Source organism: Scyliorhinus torazame, chromosome 16 (assembly GCF_047496885.1).
Source record: "Scyliorhinus torazame isolate Kashiwa2021f chromosome 16, sScyTor2.1, whole genome shotgun sequence".
Classification (NCBI taxonomy): Eukaryota; Metazoa; Chordata; class Chondrichthyes; order Carcharhiniformes; family Scyliorhinidae; genus Scyliorhinus; species Scyliorhinus torazame.
Window position 1 is genome coordinate 141,498,240 of NC_092722.1, and position 22,783 is coordinate 141,521,022.

At 45.8% G+C, this 22,783-nt stretch overlaps 1 protein-coding gene across 2 annotated transcripts in view; it reads right to left on the bottom strand.

Annotated features, from left to right (window-relative positions):
- Positions 1–4,372: 4,372 nt before the first annotated feature.
- Positions 4,373–22,783, bottom strand: part of dpysl4 (dihydropyrimidinase like 4) — a 55,410-nt gene continuing 36,999 nt past the window's right edge. For both annotated transcript variants that reach the window (XM_072479155.1, XM_072479156.1), the window contains exon 14: positions 4,373–6,394. In XM_072479155.1, coding sequence (XP_072335256.1) covers positions 6,303–6,394 — 92 coding nt within the window. In that variant the 3' untranslated portion in view covers positions 4,373–6,302. The remainder of the gene's footprint in view (positions 6,395–22,783) is intronic.

Here is a 22,783-nt window from a genome sequence, read left to right on the forward strand (position 1 = left end):
TATAAAAAAGGGGGGATGTGGTGATGTGCATCAATGTAAATGCATGTAGGCTAGCTAGACACTAGAGGGAGCACCAGAGACATCACACACACACACTCAACCAATAGATCAGTTGATAGGACACGACCAATAGACATTTCTGATACACACAGAGGTGACACGACCACAGGAGGGCATTACACCAACCCATATATAAAGGACACCACACACATGATCTGCCTCTTTCCAGTGGAGACAGTCCATGAGTACAGACACAGGGTTGATTCAATATCACTCCCACCACATGGATTGCAGCAACTGGTTAGTCAGTCTGGGTAGCTATAGTAGGATTAGCAGTAGTGTCAAACCCAAATAATAGAAGTGTAAATAGTTTAATAAACGTGTTGAAGTTATCTCCACGTCTGAACCTTCTTTTGTCAAGTGCACCACAAGGAAGCCGCTTGTGCCACAACTAGTGCATAACAGATCAATCGCCTCACGAGACATTGCAAGTGGAATCCCGTCCACAATGGGTGAGATCAGTTTTTGGCAAATCTGCATATTAGAGCAAGGCAGTAAGCCTTACTCTAATGTGCAGATTCCCGAGGTACCTGAGGCTTTGGGATTCAATCCCTTTGCCTTGGGGGCCTTGGGTGAGCGCAGTTTTGGTACTGGTCCCCACAAATGGGGACCAGATGGAATGGCACTGTTGGGGGTCTCCAAGGGGATTGTAGACCCCAGCTGCATGCCCTGTGGGCAGGCTGATGCCACCTGGGCAAGCTGGCAGTGCCAGCATGGAACCCTGGGTGCCAGCCTAACACTGCCAAGGTGGCATTTTTTGCACAAGATTGGGCTGGGGACCAGGGGACTCTCCAATGTTGTGCTCAGGCTGGGGCAGATCAGGGATATTATTGTGGGCCTCAGAGATGGGACACCATTTAAAAATGACATCCCAATCTCTCACTACAACGGGGAGTTCCGGCGAACGGATCCCCCATTGTAAAAACAGGGCTATGTGAGGCCTCGGCCTTATTCAAAGCAAGTCACGTTGAATAGCCATGTGTTTCTTGACACTGCTAAACGTGCTCGTTTGGGGACTTTGTTCCCTTTTGGGAAGATCGCGCCCACAATGTCTAAACATTAGATGTGATTCTGCAATTGGACAAATATATTAAACAATCTTGATTGTGCCAGGAATTACACTGACAACCACTTTAAGATAATTATCCAGACTTGTTGTATGGCTCACCCAGACATGCTAGAAGCTACATATATTGATACATAAGGTCCTGTCCTTTGCAGACAGGAAGAACATGTACACAGATAACGCTTTTTACAATTAAACATAATCGGTGACAGTCATTCTCTGATTCATTCCGCAGGGAATTAGACAGCCTGCCTGGTTTGAATTTAAATAAAGGATAGCAGTTCACTGTCGGCCATCAGTAACTGGTGCATCTCCATGGCAACATCTTTACCAATTAAAGTCCACTTGCCAGTCAACCAACATTCTCTTCTCATGCAGCTAAATTGCACATCCTTTACATTTGGTATTCTTGAAAACTGTCCTGATGAGTGCCAGACTAAAAGCTTTAACAATATATGTTTTTTTCAGAAATACTGAAGCTAATATTATAGAATGGCCGGGATTGTTAAGTCACCCTACGGCATGTTTTCTGGCAGCGGAGGTCTTTCACTTCTGACAGTATCTCTGGCATTTTGTGTGTGGCTCACCTGTCCCGCTGCGGGGGGATCGCCTTTGGCAGACCGGAAGATCCCACAGGCGGGATGGGCTGAAAAATTCCACCCAATGTTTTCCATTGGCAATGGTGGATTTTTCAGCTTTTTCTAACCCTGACGGATCAGTAACATTTAGTGTTTTTTTTATTAATGATTTGTGGTGATTTAAGTGGAAAGCGAAACATTTCTACTGATGTGGCGGCATATATACAAACTCTTGATTGTTTAGTGAGTGCTGTTCAGTTACTCCATCTTAAATTCTAGATTTATCCTAAGACATAAATTCTATTTCAATTTAACCAAATGTTTATTCCTATTCAGTAGGATAGATATTTCTAAATAATACCCATCTATGTTCTTCAATCCATTTTTTTTTCACAATGTAGATTTGATCGTTATACTGCAATACCCTCTGTATATTCAGAAATGCTTCTGGAATAGTAGTTCAGGCACCATGCTGGAGCTCTGTGATGATCTGCTCCATTTACACTGCAAGATTAAGTTTGGCGTTAGTGGACAGTTTCAATGGAAAACATTTGTTTACCAGGTCACTGGACTTACCTTGACTCCCTGTCTGGCCTGTGTGTTGTTCTTCAATTATATCATTTCCTACCTGAAGCTCTTCCTTACATCATTTATAGCCCCCTGCACACACCCCACCACCCCCCCCCCCCTCCCCCTCCCCCTCCACCTCCCAGTGGATGAAGCAAGTCAGTGATGGGAAACCAGTCTCCTGAGGCATCAGTAAATCCTACCTCTTCGAGTACCCCTTGGCTCTTCTGGAGGAAGCAACACACAAAAAGGGCCAAAGATTTATGTTTTAATTTAAGATGCTGAAGTTTGCAGATGATACAACTGCAAGAAGTTATCAATGGACTGGTCAGGTGGGCAGAAATGTGGCAGGTGGAATTCAATCCGGCGAAGTGTGAGGTAATGCTCTCAGGGAGGGTGAGCAAGGCAAAGGAATACAATAAATTTTAAGGTACTACAAAATGTAGCGGAATGCATTCCTTTATTAGCCAAGGCCTGGAATTTAAAAGCAGGATGGCTATGCTAGAACTACACTAGAGGACATAGAGAATTACAAAGATATTCCTAGGAATGGGAAACTTTAGTTAGGAGGAAAAATTAGACAGACTGGGGTTGTTTTCCGTGAAGTAGATGCTGAGGGGAGATTTAATTAAATTGATAAAATAATGAGAGCTCTAGAGGTAGTGAACAGAAAGGAGCTGTTTCCACCAGCAGAGAGGTCAATAACCAGAGTATGGAGGAAAAATGTTTTCACCCAAATGGTGGGGAAGGTCTGGAACTCACTGCCTAAGAGGGTGGTAGGGTTGAACCACTGATTAGTTAAAAATATACTTGGAGAAGCACTTGAGCTGCCATAACCGACAGAGCTATGGGCCCAAGTACTGAAAGGTGGATTAAGCTGGATAGTTCAGACACGATGGATCCAAGACCTCGTTCCCTGCCATAGCTCTTCCATGTCTTTAGGGGGCAGAATCTAATACCACCCACCAATATCAGTTTGGAGGTGGGGGCATTGAGCAGGAGGGTGTGGGATGTGGATCCTGCTCCTTCCTGGCACCCTACCCCACCACCCTGACTCAGTTCAGTGTGGGAATGGTGGGCTGAGGAGTCTGCCTTCTCACCTGGAGGCCAATTGAGTCCCCTTAAGTAGCCACTTAAAGGCCCCATCCTGCTACTGCTCATATTTAGGTGGGGGAAATCACCATCCAGAGAGGCTGCCCAAAAAAATCTATTGGCTTTGCCAGTGGCCTAATGCGAAGTTGTTCCTCGACAGGCAGTCTGTGCCTGTGGGACCAGCATCGGAAAGAGAGTTGGTACCCACTGAAATCCTCCATCCTACCCTTGCTTGCGACATTCTCCTCCCTCGCCGTCACCGCCAACCTCCTTCCTGTCAGTTCCATCCATCCATATTTATCTCCACCTCGGGATCCATCGCTGGCCCCTTCTCCAGGCCCGAGTGGTAGATTCCGTTAGGTAGAACCTTGGCCAGCTCAGGGCTTAATTGAGTGGGAGGCCCAACGCTATCCAGGTAAATGCCCTATAACCTGGTAACTATGCCAGACTTCCTGAAGGGAAGTGACCAGAAGCCGCCTCCCTCCTGTTCTCCAACCGGTGGCTGAGACCTCCGTGACACTCATTAAATTCCACCCCACCCCCCCACCCAATATTTTGAAGCAATTTATTGTGTGTGTTTCAAAACATGTTAGCAAAAGGCACTTAGGGAGAGTTCATCTACCTGGAATGAATTCCCCAGTTGCGATTCAGAGTAAATGCCAGTGAATAAATAGAATGCTTTTCCATGGCATCAGTTTATGAAAGGTCATCAATATGTTTTGAGAAACTATTTTCGCATAGCTGGTTCACTGATGTTGTTTACATTGGTTGAAATATGAAGTATATGAAAAGAGACAGAAAAAGCCAATATTTAATGCCTGGTCATTTAAGAGGTAGTTTGAGAGTTGACAGCTGCCTGAGCATTTTAATGCCAAACTGTCACGATTGCAATATAGGTACAAATTAAACAAAACTTTCTCTCTCTTAATTTATATTCAGTGCCATCATGAATCTCTGATTATTGGTGCAGTGCCCCCTGATGCATGTACAAATGAGAAACACCAAAGCATTCATATTCCATAACATTTTTATTTTGATAAAGATGAACCATTAGATTGAACCAACGTCACTGTACAAAGTTTTCAGGCTTTGCATGTTCTTTGAAATTCATTAGTAACTCTGACAATGCTTTATCTGAATTCCAAAAGCGGTCAGCTTTCTAACCAAATCTGGACAAACTGTCGAGATGGTCACCAACACGTCTGGTTCAAAGCAGTTTATTTTGAGTTGTATTATCAGATTTAAGAATAACACTTTGAAATAAGACAACAGTCTGTTTGAATTGAATGTAGTTAGCTATATGTGTGATAAAAACTGATTAGGTTTTCCATAATCAGATTAAATTTGACTAAATATGAGAAGGTTTTGTAAAACATTCTGCTATTTCCATGCAATAGGTCTAATCTGATCATTTCATTCAGCTAGTATAGAGTTCAAAGGTTAATATTGCACCCTCTAGCCACCTAATAGCAAGGTTCCCCGTTTTTGTCACAGGCTACTTTAGAACTACAGTCTGGTTCATTTAAGATCAACCATTCTTTACAAATCATAAAATTATAGAACAGTCAAGCCACTAAGGTCATTATCGCAGAAATTAGCTAAAGTGAATTGAGAAAGAGTTAAGAATGAAGCCTGCACAACATATTTCAACTATTCAAGCCTTCTCAAAAAGTTCAAGATACTTTAATTACATTCAAGCAAAAAACATGTCAAACATACAAGACAACATCACTGCCATTTTAAGATATTACCATTTGCTTTGTACAAAGACCAATATTTTGAAATTCATGGCATTTCTGACTGTTACCAAGGCAAACAAAAGATGGTGAACCTAACTTCTCCACTTAGTGAACCAGCACAACCGTTAACTCACTTCACTTGCACTAGTTCTAAATGGCATTGCACTCCTGGTTAGTTCAGTAAAGGGAAAATCATTAGTTAAATGAACTTAAGAGAAGTGAGCAGCACTATAACTTCATCTTCACAATTGTTTCCATTATACACAGAAGCATAGAAAGAGATGACATCCAGGAGGCAATTCAGATCTACTGGGATTCAATTTCATCTTCCCCATTTGGGCGGATTGCTTATCTGTTATAGACGGCACCCAATTATCATTGCCATTAACTGCAAGGGAAAGAAAATAGTTGGGGTTCTATAAACAGCAGGGGAGCCACTCTGCCGCATTGCTGCCCAATTGTTAAGGTGGAAACTATCCTCAGTACCCTTTACAGTTAAATTTAGTAACCAACAGTAATGCTTAATAAATTGTCAGTCATACTTAAGATCAAACCAAAAAAATCACATTTAATGTGAGGGAAAATTATACTTTTTGGTTAACTAAATCATATTTCTCTTGTTAGTTGTTAAAAACTTTGAAAGGTTACCCTGTCAACAGCGCATATGTACGAAATACTGGTCTGCACCACAGCAGCTTGGATTACTGTTGTCATGTGGCTGTAGAAAATTATTAAAATACTTTAGAACCTCAATACTTTTGTAATCAATGTGCACGTTACATTGTCTTAGACTGTCAGACTCCTATGGTAATACAAAGTGAATTACATATTACCTTCAATATCACTATCATGCTTGCAAATGAAACACAAATACAACTTTACGTAGTCACAACGAGGAAACGACAGTTTCAATGCTTGTTACACACTTCCCAATTAAATCAAATATTAATATAAATTAAGGGTTATTTTTTTTATAATACAAAAACTGTACCTCTTGGAATTATTTGGCAGATCAAAAAGTTTCCAAATGCATCATTTATCAGCTAAAGGCAGTGACTTCATGACCATCTTTTTTGCAGTAAAAACCTGTACTGCACAAAGCTGCTTGTGAGAATATATCTGAGCCTCAGATGACAATACCTGCAGCAATATTAGGGCTCTGAGATTATCACTTTAATCAAGATGTTTCTGGGCTGAAATTCAGCCCAGAGTTGTTATGTTTGAACGGCCACCAGGGGGTGCACTGATACGCTGAGTAGGACGACGAGGAATGTGATCATCGGCCTGGGTTCCTGGAATGGAAGAAAAAGCAAATTCAGACTGCATCTTGTCAGCGTGATGGTTTTAATAGCATTATTTCAAAACATTTATTTGAAGCCTAATCTCTTTTCAAATTAAATTTCAAAACAGAACACTTGAGATGACTTAGGAATAGCTGGCTCTAAATTTGTATTAAATTTCAAATGAGATATTTTCTCATGCATGCAATTGCGATAATACTCAATCTTTTCACTGATGCACTCTTCTGGCTACATTCTTTTCTCATCCCAGCTGGGGTAACATTTCCCATCTCGCCCGTTGGGGAAATTGTCATGAGCGGAATGGACAATTTAATGGACCATTGAAAGTACTGTTGGCCTCGAGCGTGAATTTCCGGTCCCGGAGCGCGGAACTGGAAATTCTCACCCGAATGTGGTATTCTTCCAGCTAAGGGTAAAGGGAAACGTAAAGAAAGAAGGAACCTGCATTTATTTATGAAGCTACTATCTTAGGATTTTTTTTTTTAGAATCAGAGAGTTTACAGTGCAGGAGGCCATTCGGCCCATTGAGTCTGCACTGGCCCTTGGAAAGAACACCCTACTTAAGCTCCCACCTTCACGCTATCCCCATCACCCAGTAAACCCATCTAACCTTTTTGGACATGAAGGGCAATTGACCATGGCCAATCCACCTATCCTGCACATCTTTGGACTGTGGAAGGAAACCAAAGCACTGGGAGGAAACCCATGCAGACATGGGGAGAACGTGTAGACTCCACACTGACAGTGACCCAAGGTGGGAATCGAATTCAGGTCCCTGGCGCAATGAAGCAACTGTGCTAACCACTGTGCTACCTTACCATGCCTTCTCCTCAAGACATCCCAAAGTGCTTCACAGCCAATGAGATCCTTCTGATGTGTATAACAGGAACTAATTTGCATACCGTAACATCCCATAAAAAGCATGGAGATAAATGGCCAGATAATCGATTTCAGTGCTGTAGGGTGAGGGGTAAATGTTGACCAGGGTGCCTCACTTGGTCTTCTTTGAATCGTGCCATAAGTTCTTTTATAATCACTTGAATAGAAAGCTGGACCTTATTTATTTTTCCACATGAAAGATACCAGTTCAAGCGATACAGTAATTCCTCAAAATTGATCTACTGGGTCTACATTATCTGCTCATGTCTTGGTGTGGGGCTTGAACCTACAGCATTAGGGCAGCACGGTAGCATTGTGGATAGCACAATTGCTTCACAGCTCCAGGGTCCCAGGTTCGATTCCGGCTTGGGTCACTGTCTGTGCGGAGTCTGCACATCCTCCCCGTGTGTGCGTGGGTTTCCTCCGGGTGCTCCGGTTTCCTCCCACAGTCCAAAAGATGTGCAGGTTAGGTGGATTGGCCATGATAAACTGCCCTTAGTGTTGGGTGGGGCTACTGGGTTATGGGGATAGGGTGGAGGTGTTGGCCTTGGGTAGCGACCTGACCTTCCCATTGCCATGTACCTGAACAGAGAGAGGTACAGGGGAATCAGACAGGAGTTAGCAACAGGGGAAGAGGGACAAGGGGAAAGGGGTGAGGGACGGGGGAGAGAAATAGAAGAGAGGGAGCCAGGGGAGGGGGAAAAGGAAGAGGGCCAGTAGAGTGGGACAGGAGAGTGAGATAGGGGAGATGGACAGGGGAGAGAAATAGGAGGGACAGGGAGGGGGGCAGGAGAGGGACAGGGAAGTGGGAGAGGAGAGCGGGACTGGGACAGAAGAGAGAAAAAGGAGAGAGGGATATGGGAGGGGGACAGAAGAGGGTCAGGGAAGAGAGACGGGGGGAGGAAGAGGAATAGAGATAGGGGAGAGAAGTAGGAGAGAGAAATAAGGGGGCAGTGGAGAGGGACAGGTGGAGCGACAGATGAGAGGGAGAGGAGGACAGGGGAGGGGGAGAGAAGGAAGAAATAGGAGAGACGGGGAGAGGGACAGGGTATAGGAACAGGGGAAAGGGACAGGAGAGATACAGGAAAATGAGACAGGGGAGAGGGAGAGACGAGGAAGAGGGTAGAGGACAGGGGAGAAAAATAGAAGGGACAGGAGAGTGGGACAGGGGAGAGGGTCTCCTTGTTTGCTCCTCAGAACCCATTGGCACCCACCAGCACAAGCCCTTCATGTCCGGTTGCAGTGACCACACATGCCACCTGCTATAGATACCCCGACCCATCACGCATGCAGCTCACAATGCTCTCTCCTTTCCCCACAGAAGATAGCCCATAATAAGCGGGAAATGGCCAAGATGCCAAATGGAATGCCAGAGATTCAAGTCCCCACCCCACTATGAGGAACAGGCCTTGAAATTGCGGGGTTGACCGAGGAGAGAACAGTCAGTGACAGCGAGGTTGGCCTGGACCACAGAGGTGAGGATCCACTACCCCTTCACCCTGCCTCAAGTGAGTTGTTCAGGTCAAACAAAACATAATGATCCTTCCCTCTCACCAATCACAGGTTCATTGTCTTGCAATATCTCTATCTGATGGGGCTGGGCCATCTTGAATCATGCCCCCCATCCCCAGCTCCCTCCACCCGCCACCCAAGTAAGGGCATCAACACCATGAGGTATTGGTACAGTGATGCCAGTGACACGAGTGTTATGGGCCAGGGTTTAGAGAACCCCAAAATGTATCATGGAGTTCACCTGACCCACAACATTTACTGGATTGTGGTATGGGGAGCACATGGCCCACTCTACAGGTGTGGTACAGCAGAAATGGAAAAGTATTTTTTAAAGCAAAACAATGTTTACTCTATGAACTCAAGTTAACCTTTTTAAAACATACAGTGAACATCTTAGCAACCATTAATTTAAATACAACCCCCAAAAACTACAACACTAAGTAAACCTTTAAGCTTTCCTTTTTAACATCCATCCAACTTAAAAACAAAACCTTTATCGGAAGCACATCAAGGTAAAGTCACTACTGAAAACATTTATAATTCTGAATTCACCAAATGATCAAGAGATAGTCTTTTGATGGTAGAGAGAACAGCAGTACACCTGCTTGGTCTGGCTTCAGCTTCAACACTGAAAACAAAACTAAAACACACCCTGCAGCCTGCTCAAAAATGAAAGTAAAAAGCTGACAAGACAGCCCAGCTCCACACACTCTCTGACATCACTGCAGTAGTAAACACCCATCTCTTAAAGGTACTCTCACTACAGATATTTATATACACACCCATTTATAAACACCCATTTCTTAACGGTACTCTCACATGACACCTCCCCCCAAGAAAAAAAACAACCCATAAACTTCAAGATGGTTTCATTTTCACCTTTTCACTATCCTTTAAGAAATGCACACAGTAAATATACTATTTTGTTTCAAAAAACACATGCAAACAGGTATAATAACATAGTCCATTTTTCCCCCGTTTTTTTCTTCCTCCAACTGAAATTGCTTCCGTTCATCACATTCGTGACAAAGCATCAGCTATCACGTTTTCTCATCCTGCCACATATACTATTTTTAAATGGAATGGCTGCAACAATAAACTCCAGCGAAACAGCCGTGCATTGTTATTCTGGAATCGCTCCAAAAACGTCAACGGATTATGATCAGTATATATAACGGTGTCAGATTGTTGGTCACATAAAAGTGAAAATGTTGCAAAGCCATCACCTCCTCAATCGTGGAATACTTTTTCTGGTGAGAATTCAATTTCTTTGAAAAATAACCAATAGGCCGCTCTAGCCCTTCGTCGTCGTCTTGTAGAAGCACCGCACCTACACCCACATCACTTGCATCAACCGCCACTTTGAATGGTTTCGTATAATTTGGGAAGACTAACACAGGAGCAGTGGTTAACACAGCCTTCTGGCCATCAAATGCCTGCTGACACTCCGCTGTCCACTGGAATTTGTTACGCTTCTTGAGCAAGTCTGTCAGTGGAGCGACCACACTTCTAAAATTGGGTACAAATTTCCAGTAAAATCCACTCATACCAAGAAATCGCATTATTTCCCGTCGTGTTGAGGGTATCGGAAACTCCCCAATAACTTTTGTTCTCACATCCCGTGGGACCATTCGACCCTGTCCGATTGTATGGCCAAGGAAAGTGACTTGGGCCTTTCCAAATTCACTTTTGGCTAGGTTTATCACCAAACCTGTAGTTGGTCGAATAACTTCATCAGATAGAACATAGAACATAGAACAATACAGCGCAGTACAGGCCCTTCGGCCCACGATGTTGCACCGAAACAAAAGCCATCTAACCTACACTATGCCATTATCATCCATATGTTTATCCAATAAACTTTTAAATGCCCTCAATGTTGGCGAGTTCACTACTGTAGCAGGTAGGGCATTCCATGGCCTCACTACTCTTTGCGTAAAGAACCTACCTCTGACCTCTGTCCTATATCTATTACCCCTCAGTTTAAAGTTATGTCCCCTCGTGCCAGCCATATCCATCCGCGGGAGAAGGTTCTCACTGTCCACCCTATCCAACCCCCTGATCATTTTGTATGCCGCTATTAAGTCTCCTCTTAACCTTCTTCTCTCCAACGAAAACAACCTCAAGTCCATCAGCCTTTCCTCATAAGATTTTCCCTCCATACCAGGCAACATCCTGGTAAATCTCCTCTGCACCCGCTCCAAAGCCTCCACGTCCTTCCTATAATGCGGTGACCAGAACTGTACGCAATACTCCAAATGTGGGCGTACCAGAGTTCTGTACAGCTGCAACATGACCTCCCGACTCCGGAACTCAATCCCTCTACCAATAAAGGCCAACACTCCATAGGCCTTCTTCACAACCCTATCAACCTGGGTGGCAACTTTCAGGGATCTATGTACATGGACACCTAGATCCCTCTGCTCATCCACACTTTCAAGAACTTTACCATTAGCCAAATATTCCGCATTCCTGTTATTCCTTCCAAAGTGAATCACCTCACACTTCTCTACATTAAACTCCATTTGCCACCTCTCAGCCCAGCTCTGCAGCTTATCTATATCCCTCTGTAACCTGCTACATCCTTCCACACTATCGACAACACCACCGACTTTCGTATCGTCTGCAAATTTACTCACCCACCCTTCTGCGCCTTCCTCTAGGTCACTGATAAAAATGACAAACAGCAACGGCCCCAGAACAGATCCTTGTGGTACTCCACTTGTGACTGTACTCCATTCTGAACATTTCCCATCAACCACCACCCTCTGTCTTCTTTCAGCTAGCCAATTTCTGATCCACATCTCTAAATCACCCTCAATCCCCAGCCTCCGTATTTTTTGCAATAGCCTACCGTGGGGAACCTTATCAAACGCTTTGCTGAAATCCATATACACCACATCAGCTGCTCTACCCTCGTCTACCTGTTTAGTCACCTTCTCAAAGAACTCAATAAGGTTTGTGAGGCATGACCTACCCTTCACAAAGCCATGCTGACTATCCCTGATCATATTATTCCTATCTAGATGATTATAAATCTTGTCTCTTATAATCCCCTCCAAGACTTTACCCTCTACAGACGTGAGGCTCACCGGTCTATAGTTGCCGGGGTTGTCTCTGCTCCCCTTTTTGAACAAAGGGACCACATTTGCTGTCCTCCAGTCCTCTGGCACTATTCCTGTAGCCAATGATGACATAAAAATCAAAGCCAAAGGTCCAGCAATCTCTTCCCTGGCCTCCCAGAGAATCCTAGGATAAATCCCATCAGGTCCCGGGGACTTATCTATTTTCAGCCGCTGCAGAATTGCCAACACCTCTTCCCTACGTACCTCAATGCCATCTATTCTATTAGCCTGGGGCTCAGCATTCTCCTCCACAACATTATCTTTTTCCTGAGTGAATACTGACGAAAAATATTCATTTAGTATCTCGCCTATCTCTTCAGACTCCACACACAATTTCCCATCCCTGTCCTTGACTGGTCCTACTCTTTCCCTAGTCATTCGCTTATTCCTGACATGCCTATAGAAAGCTTTTGGGTTTTCCTTGATCCTTCCTGCCAAATACTTCTCATGTCCCCTCCTTGCTCGTCTTAGCTCTCTCTTTAGATCCTTCCTCGCTACCTTGTAACTATCCATCGCCCCAACCGAAACTTCACACTTCATCTTCACATAGGCCTCCTTCTTCATCTTAACAAGAGATTCCACTTCCTTGGTAAACCACGGTTCCCTCGCTCAACGCCTTCCTCCCTGTCTGACCGGTACATACTTATCAAGAACACGCAGTAGCTGATCCTTGAACAAGCCCCACTTATCCAGTGTGCCCAACACTTGCAGCCTACTTCTCCACCTTATCCCCCCCAAGTCACGTCTAATGGCATCATAATTGCCCTTCCCCCAGCTATAACTCTTGCCCTGCGGTGTATACTTATCCCTTTCCATCATTAACGTAAACGTCACCGAATTGTGGTCACTGTCCCCAAAGTGCTCTCCTACCTCCAAATCCAACACCTGGCCTGGTTCATTACCCAAAACAAAATCCAACGTGGCCTCGCCTCTTGTTGGCCTGTCAACATATTGTTTCAGGAAACCCTCCTGCACACACTGTACAAAAAACGACCCATCTATTGTACTCGAACTATATCTTTTCCAGTCAATATTTGGAAAGTTAAAGTCTCCCATAATAACTACCCTGTTACTTTCGCTCATATCCAGAATCATCTTCGCCATCCTTTCCTCTACATCCGCAGAACTATTAGGAGGCCTATAAAAAACTCCCAACAGGGTGACCTCTCCTTTCCTGTTTCTAACTTCAGCCCATACTAGCTCGGAAGAGTCCCCATCTAGCATCCTCTCCGCCACCGTAATACTGCTCTTGACTAGCAGCGCCACACCTCCCCCTCTTTTGCCTCCTTCTCTGAGCTTACTAAAACACCTAAACCCCGGAACCTGCAACATCCATTCCTGTCCCTGCTCTATCCATGTCTCCGAAATGGCCACAACATCGAAGTCCCAGGTACCAACCCATGCTGCCAGTTCCCCTACCTTGTTTCGTATACTCCTGGCATTGAAGTAGACACACTTCAAGCCACCTACCTGAACACTGGCCCCCTCCTGCGACGTCAAATCTGTGCTCCTGACCTCTATACTCTCATTCTCCCTTACCCTAAAACTACAATCCAGGTTCCCATGCCCCTGCTGCATTAGTTTAAACCCCCCCAAAGAGCACTAACAAATCTCCCCCCCAGGATATTTGTGCCCCTCAGGTTCAGATGTAGACCATCCTGTCTGTAGAGGTCCCACCTTCCCCAGAAAGAGCCCCAGTTATCCAGAAATCTGAATCCCTCCCGCCTGCACCATCCCTGTAGCCACGTGTTTAAATGCTCTCTCTCCCTATTCCTCATCTCACTATCACGTGGCACGGGCAACAACCCAGAGATAACAACTCTGTTTGTTCTAGCTCTGAGCTTCCATCCTAGCTCCCTGAAAGCCTGCCTGACATCCTTGTCCCCTTTCCTACCTATGTCGTTAGTGCCAATGTGGACCACGACTTGGGGCTGCTCCCCCTCCCCCCTCAGGACCCGGAAAACACGATCCGAGACATCACGTACCCTTGCACGTGGGAGGCAACATACCAAACGTGAGTCTCTCACGCTCCCACAAAATCTCCTATCTGTGCCCCTGACTATAGAGTCCCCAATTACTAATGCTCTGCTCCTCTCCCCCCTTCCCTTCTGAGCAATAGGGACAGACTCCGTGCCAGAGGCCCGTACCCCATGGCTTACCCCTGGTAAGTCCCCCCCCCCCACAAGTATCCAAAGCGGTATACTTGTTTCTCAGGGGAACGGATGTTTCAAATGTTCTGTCCATGTCTGGCGGAAAATTACCAGATCGTCAATGTATACTGTAGCCACGTAAAATGGCTGCGTTCCGTTTAATCTGGCCAAAACCCAGTTTAACATGGCTAACCCGAGAGACTGCTGGGAAAAGCAGCTAAGAAGACACAAGCAGGCAGCTGCAGACAGTATTGCATATTCGGCTCTGGGAAGTTAGCCCAGATCGATACTCAGGGCTATCAACAGCCCATCAACCCAGGTATTTGCAGTTGCATTCAGGACTGTTTGCAGCCCATCTATTCAGACATCCACAGTTAAATCGGCTATCCCCGGGAACAATTGCAACATATCAGCAATTGAATACCGGGCCAGACCTGTCGGCGCCTGCAGTGGCCGAAACAAAGACAGGTGAGCGACCACCCCCTGATCGAGGAATCGCCTCACCATTGGACACATCGACCCCAGAGATTGGGGACAAATCCAATCACTTGGGACTCAGGGTCAAGGGCCGCCCCGGGAGGCGGGAAGCCCCTGGGTCCTATAAAAGTGAGGGTCCAAGTTCAGATCTCTCTCTCTCCTCTTCGCCTGCTCGAGACCTTCACAAGACCAGCAACCGGCAACTGTAAGTTTGAATCCAGCGATCGCTATCCGGTGGAGACACCTAGCCACCGACCTGTAGCAGCCTTTTGAATCCCGCGGGCCAGATCTGATTGGACAAGCCATTCGTTTCCCTGACCTGGTGGGCTCTCCCTAAGTTAAGTATTGGCCAGTAGTGATAGGTTTATTATATAGAAAGTAGTATTAGGGTATTAATATTGCTTGTTGTATATAATAAATGACCGTTGTTTTAATCCTTACTAAGCGGTGTGCTGTATTATTAATCATAACCTGAACTTGAACCACATGGCGGTATCATAAAGATACCTGGCGACTCGTGAGCAAAGGTGACGTAATCAGAGCCAATAGACTAAGGTTAAAAAGAGCAACATAATTGGCGACATCCTGACGGGACCCGACATAGAAGTGGAAAACCACTCCGGGAGAACCCCAACATTTTGAATTAGAATCCAATCGGAAACAAAAAAAAAAACCACAAGTGTTCAAGCGGTTCTGGTTAATAATTCAGAATTCGGAAGTGTGTATATGCATGCGTAACTAACAGGGTTATAAGGCAAAACTGATAGATTTTTTGTTGCGTCAAAACTATCGGCAGTTGGTATTTCGGAAATTAGCGCAAGCCGTACACGCATCTACCACACCACCTTAGCCCCCTGTTCCAAATTTGAACGTAACGAGCAGATAAGAGAGAGCCATGCAGGCAATGCAAGTGATGCAGCGCCTCATGAACCCCGAAGATTTTGCTGTTGCACCAGTCAGCAGCGTAGGAGCGGGACAGTGTCCCATTTGGGAAGTGGAAATCCGCAAAATTCTGCAGGGCAAAGGATGGTCCATGTGGAAGGATTTCTGCAATAACGACGACTCAGGTCCTGGAAGTATAGGGCATACTTGGTGGGAGAACCTGAGTGAGATCCACAAAAAGAGTTTAGCAAAAGCGCACAAGCCGATGGCAATTGTGTCCTGTCTGGCACAATTAGCAGCAAAGGACGAAGAGGTGGCTGACGCCAAACGGGGTCACCAATCTTGTCTGGCGCACTTGAGTAGTTTCCAGTCACAATATGAAAAGGCTTATCAGGACCTGCAGCGTGCAGTCCTGGTAAAGAAAGAAACAGAAAACCAGTTAGAGACGCTCCAGAAACAACGCAGTGATCTCAAGGCAGCCTTGAGAGCACTCCACGCCACAACCACGGAACAACGGCAGAGGACTTTGGACCATGCAAAGTGCCGAAAGCAGGTTGCAGACTTGAAAGCACTGCTTTCTGTCCATAAGAGATTTCAAGAAACCTTTGGGGAAAGTTTAGACCAGGAAGACGGCCCTGATTGGGAAGAATTGCAAGAGACAGCGCAGAGATATGTTCAGGGAGCATGTGCGCAGGGAAAACCCCAAAGGAGGAAAGCACCCCCACCCCCCACACAACAGATAATACAGGCCCCCATGAACCCTGTAACAACCCACCGCACCGCCACAGCAGATGAGGCGGAGGTCTTATATTCCACCCCCCTCACAGTGACCCAATTACGCGACGCGTGTGCCAAAATCACACCGTTCCTCCCCGCTTCAGACCCACACCATTTCTTTGCCACCGTCAACCACCAGGCGACCATGTACGGCCTGGATGAGAAAGAGCAGGTAAAGCTCACGGTCCTCAGCTTAGACCCATCGGTCGCAGCAGCCCTTCCCGACCCACAGAATGTAGGAGGAGGCACCCTTGCAGAAATGCAGGCCGCCATCCTGGATGCGACCGAGTACAACTGGGGCGACCCCGTAGACGGTCTGAATAAATGCAGACAGAAAAAGTCTGAACACCCCACAGCGTTCGCAGGACGCTTGTGGATTCATTTTGAAGCCGTTTTCGGCAACGTAGATCGTGCCCATTTGTCCCCAGACAATATGGCCAAGTGGACCCGCACCCTTATCTCCCATGCCAAGGAAGCAGGACAGAATGCCTGTAGCAATTATGACCCCTCGGAGGAGGCTCATAATGAGAAGTGGGTGGTCAAAAGATTGTCCCGCGTTTGGGAACAAGCGGCTCACGGTAAATCAGCAACTAGAAACCCCGAGGAAAACCAAGCCGCCGCAGACGTGCAGGCAGTAAGAACCACTCTCCACAACCCCGCCTGGGTAAACGAGGGAAAGAACAGCCCCCCAGCCAAACCGCAAGAGTGCTACAATTGCGGACAGTTGGGACATTTTGCTAAAGAATGCAATGGCCCTAAAAAACCACAGAGTGCCCAACCGACAGGCACTCTCAATAAGAAAAAGGCAGAGCCCATAGCGACCGAGAACTGAGGTGTCCACATGATGATTTAAAGGAGACACTTGGTGAAAAGTGTTGTCCTTCCTGATGGAACCTGCAGAATGTTTTACGTTGTCTGTCTGTTTGTTAAATGTTGTTCGTCCTACAGGAGAATTTTCTCACCGCCCCACACCCATTCACCTGAACTTTTAACTTTTCCCACTGACACCCACACGCCCATTCTGCCGATTCCTCTGAGGACTTGCCTCAGACACCCGATCGTAGCTACTCTTCTGATTTGATGGTAGAATCAGAACCCACCATGATGACTACATTTTTGTCCGTTCTTTGGTCGTTCAGGCAGTGGAGAAACGGCGTGAGACCCGCCCTGCCTGGGGACCCCCCGTTGGTCAAAAACGCTCGGGTAGGGAAGATACGGTATTGGTAGCCGTCCTACCCGGGGACTCCACCCAAATCTTACCCGTCACGGCCCACACGCACCTCATTCGAACTTTTCTTTCAAAAACAGTTTTATTTTATTTAGGCAACCTTTGGGTTGCTGCCACATGCTATTTACATCCTGGAACATTTGGATGATAAACCTAGCACTGGTACACCATTGGGAAATGTGCCGTGTCCAAACATTTGTTTTTAAAAAAAAAAAATGGGGGGAGAGTCACATATTGTGACCAATTATAAGGGTTTAATTGGCCCCAAGAAGGACAGACACACTAACACACCAGATATTAAACCAAAGTATTTACACACACTACGCTTGTCTTACAGAACTCCAGAAGCTCCAAGTCCAGAGAAAACCAGCGAACACAGGAAAAGAAAGGAAAGAAGACAGCCATGAGGACTCCTTTCATCGTGCTCAACACTCTTTTGATGAACTCTTGGTTGCGCGGGAACGCGGACCCCATCACTCCAAACCCCTTTACTGTTAACACTTCACGGCCCAGTAGTACCGAGGGCCCAGTCACCAACCACGCGGCATTATCCTGGTGTGCCAAGTTCATAACTTGGTACTCCTTATCGTACATCATTGAGGCACTGTTGGCATTGGCTATACTCAGTTGTGCAGTACAGCCCATGAGCCTCCGCAAGTGGAAAAGGAGAGCGTACCGCGCTCAAACCCCGGTCTATCGGATCCAATCCCCGATATTCGGCTATGACCAGACACCAGGCCCCCACGACGTATGAATGATAAAACATGCACTGGCGGTTTTTCCTGTAAATAAAAAGAAAATGTATGGAAATGTATGATCCTGAGCTTGACTGCCAAGCCAGGAAAGAGTATATTAAATGTTGTGATTGTTATTGTGTGTTTAGACAGATAAGATTGTATAATGCTTGAAGGATTGTTCAGGTAAAATTAGAGGTTCCCAGTTTATTTTTTTATAGATACATGCCCCTGCCTGACATAGCGCCCTCAAGAATTGTTTAGGTAAATGTTTGTGCATAGCTAGGGTCAGAATAGTGGCCATGTAGGAGGTGCCCCCCCCCCCGGTCAGGGAACGAAGAGGACAAAATTTATGTGATCCTTCACGCTTCGCGTTAGGATCACAAGGCGGGTATGTAGCCACGTAAAATGGCTGCGTTCCGTTTAATCTGGCCAAAACCCAGTTTAACATGGCTAACCCGAAAGACTGATGGGAAAAGCAGCTAAGAAGACACAAGCAGGCAGCTGCAGATAGTATTGCATATTCAGCTCTGGGAAGTTAGCCCAGATCGATACTCAGGGCTATCAACAGCCCATCAACCGAGGTATTTGCAGTTGCATTCAGGACTGTTTGCAGCCCATCTATTCAGACATCCACAGTTAAATCGGCTATCCCCGGGAACAATTGCAACATATCAGCAATTGAATACCGGGCCAGACCTGTCGGCGCCTGCAGTGGCCGAAACAAAGACAGGTGAGCGACCACCCCCTGATCGAGGAATCGCCTCACCATTGGACACATCGACCCCAGAGATTGGGGACAAATCCAATCACTTGGGACTCAGGGTCAAGGGCCGCCCCGGGAGGCGGGAAGCCCCTGGGCCCTATAAAAGTGAGGGTCCAAGTTCAGATCTCTCTCTCTCCTCTTCGCCTGCTCGAGACCTTCGCAAGACCAGCAACCGGCAACTGTAAGTTTGAATCCAGCGATCGCTATCCGGTAGAGACATCTAGCCACCGACCTGTAGCAGCCTTTTGAATCCCGCGGGCCAGATCTGATTGGACAAGCCATTCGTTTCCCTGACCTGGTGGGCTCTTCCTAAGTTAAGTATTGGCCAGTAGTGATAGCTTTATTATATAGAAAGTAGTATTAGGGTATTAATATTGCTTGTTGTATATAATAAATGACCGTTGTTTCAATCCTCACTAAGCGGTGTGCTGTATTATTAATCATAACCTGAACTTGAACCACGTGGCGGTATCATAAAGATACCTGGCGACTCGTGAGCAAAGGTGACGTAATCAGAGCCAATAGACTAAGGTTAAAAAGAGCAACAATACCGCACAATTGGGTAATCCTGAAACGACTTTGTTAGTTAACCGTTGAAATGTGGTTGGGGCGTTTTTCATGCCAAATGGCATAACTTTGAATTGGTATACACCATCCGGAGTCACAAAAGCTGAAATCTCCTTCGCCCTTTCGGATAAAGGTACCTTTAAGTAAATCCAGTTTGGAACTAAAAGCTGATTGTCACACTTTCTCAATGCAATCCTCCAAACGTGGGATAAGAGTCCGTTCTTGTAACTGTATTAACCTTTTTATAGTCCACAGACAACCGTTGGGTACCGTCTGGTTTTGGTACCATCACTATGGGTGAGCTCCATTGTCTGCAACCCACTTTAATTATGCCATTTTTAAGCATACTCTCAATCTCTTTGTTAACATGGGCGGGATTCTCGCCTACCCAGCGGGACGGGGGGTCCCGGCGTGATGGAGTGGCGGGAACCACTCCAGCGTTGGGCCGCCCCAAAGATGCGGACGTCTCCGCACGTTTAGGGGCCAAGCCCTCACCTTGAGGGGCTAGGCCCGCGCCGGAGTGGTTGGCGCTACGCTGGCTGACGTGGACGGCCTTTGGCACCATGCCAGCCGGGGCCGAAGGGACCTCACCGGTCGCCGGAAGTTGGCGCATGCTCGGATGCATCAGCGGCGAAGACCATGGCGAAGCGGAAGAAAAAGAGTGCCCTCACGGCGCAGGCCCGCCCACTGATCAGTGGGCCCCGATTGCGGGCCAGGCCACCATGGGGCACCCCCCCGGGGCTAGATCGGCCCAGCACCCCGGAGCCCGCCCGCGCCGCCTGCTCCCGCCGGTAAGGTAGGTGATTCAATCCACGCCGGCAGGAGAGGGTTGACAGCGGCGGGAGTTCGGCCCATCGCGATTCCCTGCCCCGCCGAATCTCTAGTGGCGGAGAATTCGGGACACGGCGGGGCGGGATTCATGCCAGCCCCCGGCGATAATCCTATACGGCGGGTGGTCGGAGAATCCCGCCCCTCGTGCCAATTTTAAAGGGTTAAGTCTGTATGGATGTTGTTTGATTGGAACAGCATTTCCCACATCTACATCATGTATAGCCATTTTAGTACTTCCCAATTTATCTCCACAAACTTGCCCATGTGATATCAATAACTCTTTCAGGTCAGTTTGTTTTTCCTCTGGAAGATAACTCAACAATTTATCCCAATTTTTAAGAACACCCTCGTTTTCCAATTTAATTTGAGGTATGTCAAATTCACAGTCATCTGGATTTGGTTTGTCACTTTGAAATAGAATCATTAAAACCTCCTCCTTTTTCTCTCCTTCCCTTTCAAATTACCTTTTAAGCATATTCACATGACACACTCAGTGAGTCTCCCTTCTGTCTGGTGTTTTTACCACATAATTCACCTCACTTAATTTCCTTTCAATCTGATAAGGTCCACAAAACCTAGCTTTTAAAGGTTCACCTACCACTGGTAACAACACTAAAACTTTATCTCCACTGGCAAAACTACAAACTTTGGATTTCTTGTCCACTACCCGTTTCATCACATTTTGTGCAACTTTTAAATGTTGTCTAGCCAATTCACCTGCTCTATTTAATCGTTCCCTAAAATTTGACACGTAATCCGATAATGTAATTACCGATTTCTCACTCTCCAATTTTTCCTGAATCAATTTAAGGATAGCACGGTAGCACAAATGGATAGCACTGCGGCTTCACAGCACCAGTGTCCCAGGTTCGATTCCCTGCACGTTCTCCCAGTCTGCGTGGGTTTCCTCCAGGTGCTCCGGTTTCTTCACACAGTCCAAAGACATGCAGGTTAGGTGGAATGGCCATGAGAAATTGCCCTTAGTGACCAAAAAAAGATTAGGAGGGGTTATTGGATTACGGGGATAGGATGGAAGTGAGGGCTTAAGTGTGTCGGTGCAGACTCGATGGGCCGAATGGCCTCCTTCTGCACTGTATGTTCTACGTCTATGTAAATTTAAGTGATCCTCTTACCTAATGACCAAAGATTAGTTCAAAAGGACTAAATTTGGTTGACTCATTAGGTGCATCCCTAATTTCAAACAGTAAGAATGGAATTCCTTTATCCCAATCCTCTGGATAATCTTGACAATAAGCCCTCAACATTGTCTTTAATGTCTGATGGTACCTTTCTAACGCTCCCTGCGATTCTGGATGGTATGCAATTGATTTAAATTGTTTTATTCCTAAGCTATCCATAACTTCTTTGAATAACCTTGAGGTAAAATTTGATCCTTGATCCAATTGTATTTCTGTGGGTCGTCCATATCTAGTAAAGAATTTAAGTAACTCCACCACAATCATTTTAGCTGTAATATTACATACTGGAATGGCCTCTGGAAACCTAGTAGACACATCAATTATCATCAAAAGATATTGATTCCCACTTTTCGTTTTAGGAAGCGGTCCTACGCAATCAATGAGGATCCATGTAAAAGGTTCCTCAAATGCTGGAATGGATATTCAGGGTGTTGGTTTTATCACTGCTTGAGGTTTCCCTATCACTTGACACGATTGACAAAATTTAGCTGCATCTTTATGTAGTCCAGGTCAATAAAAATGTTTCTGGATTTTAGCTTGAGTTTCCCTTATTCCCAAATGACCTCCCACTGGTACCTCATGTGCAACTCGAAACACCTCCATTCTATACCCTACCGGCAATACTACTTGATGAACTTCTGCCCACTTTTTATCTGCCTGCATATGTGAAGGTCTCCATTTCCTCATCAAGACATCACTTTTACGGTAATAACCCTCTGGTATGCACTCAGATTCCTTTTCCGTGTATGCTTTCTGATACATCGGTTTTATTTCTATATCTTTTTGTTGTAACTCAGCCAATTTTCCTGAACTAAAAATATCTGCCTCATCCTCCACCTCTTCTTGTTCTTTTTCAACCATCTGATCAAAAATTGTTTCTGACAATTGCACTTCAACATCAGCTTCACTCTTTCATTTCTCCTCTTGTCTTAACCTGTGACTTTGCGAACTTGTCACTACACAATCCGGAAAAATCCCAGGATATTCATCCTTCAACACTTCAGTTGTCTGATTTTCCATTAGCTTATCAACCACAGTAGGCATCACTCACACCTGCGATCCAGCTATATCATAACCCAAGATAAACTGTATTCCTGGACAAGGTAGTCTCTCTATTACTCCTACTTCACCACTCTTCACTGGACTTTCCAACCTTACCTTATATAATGGAACACTACTCCTCTCACCCTGAATTCCATATATTACCACCATTTCTGGCAACATTCTTCCCAGACTAAATAACTCCTCATCTC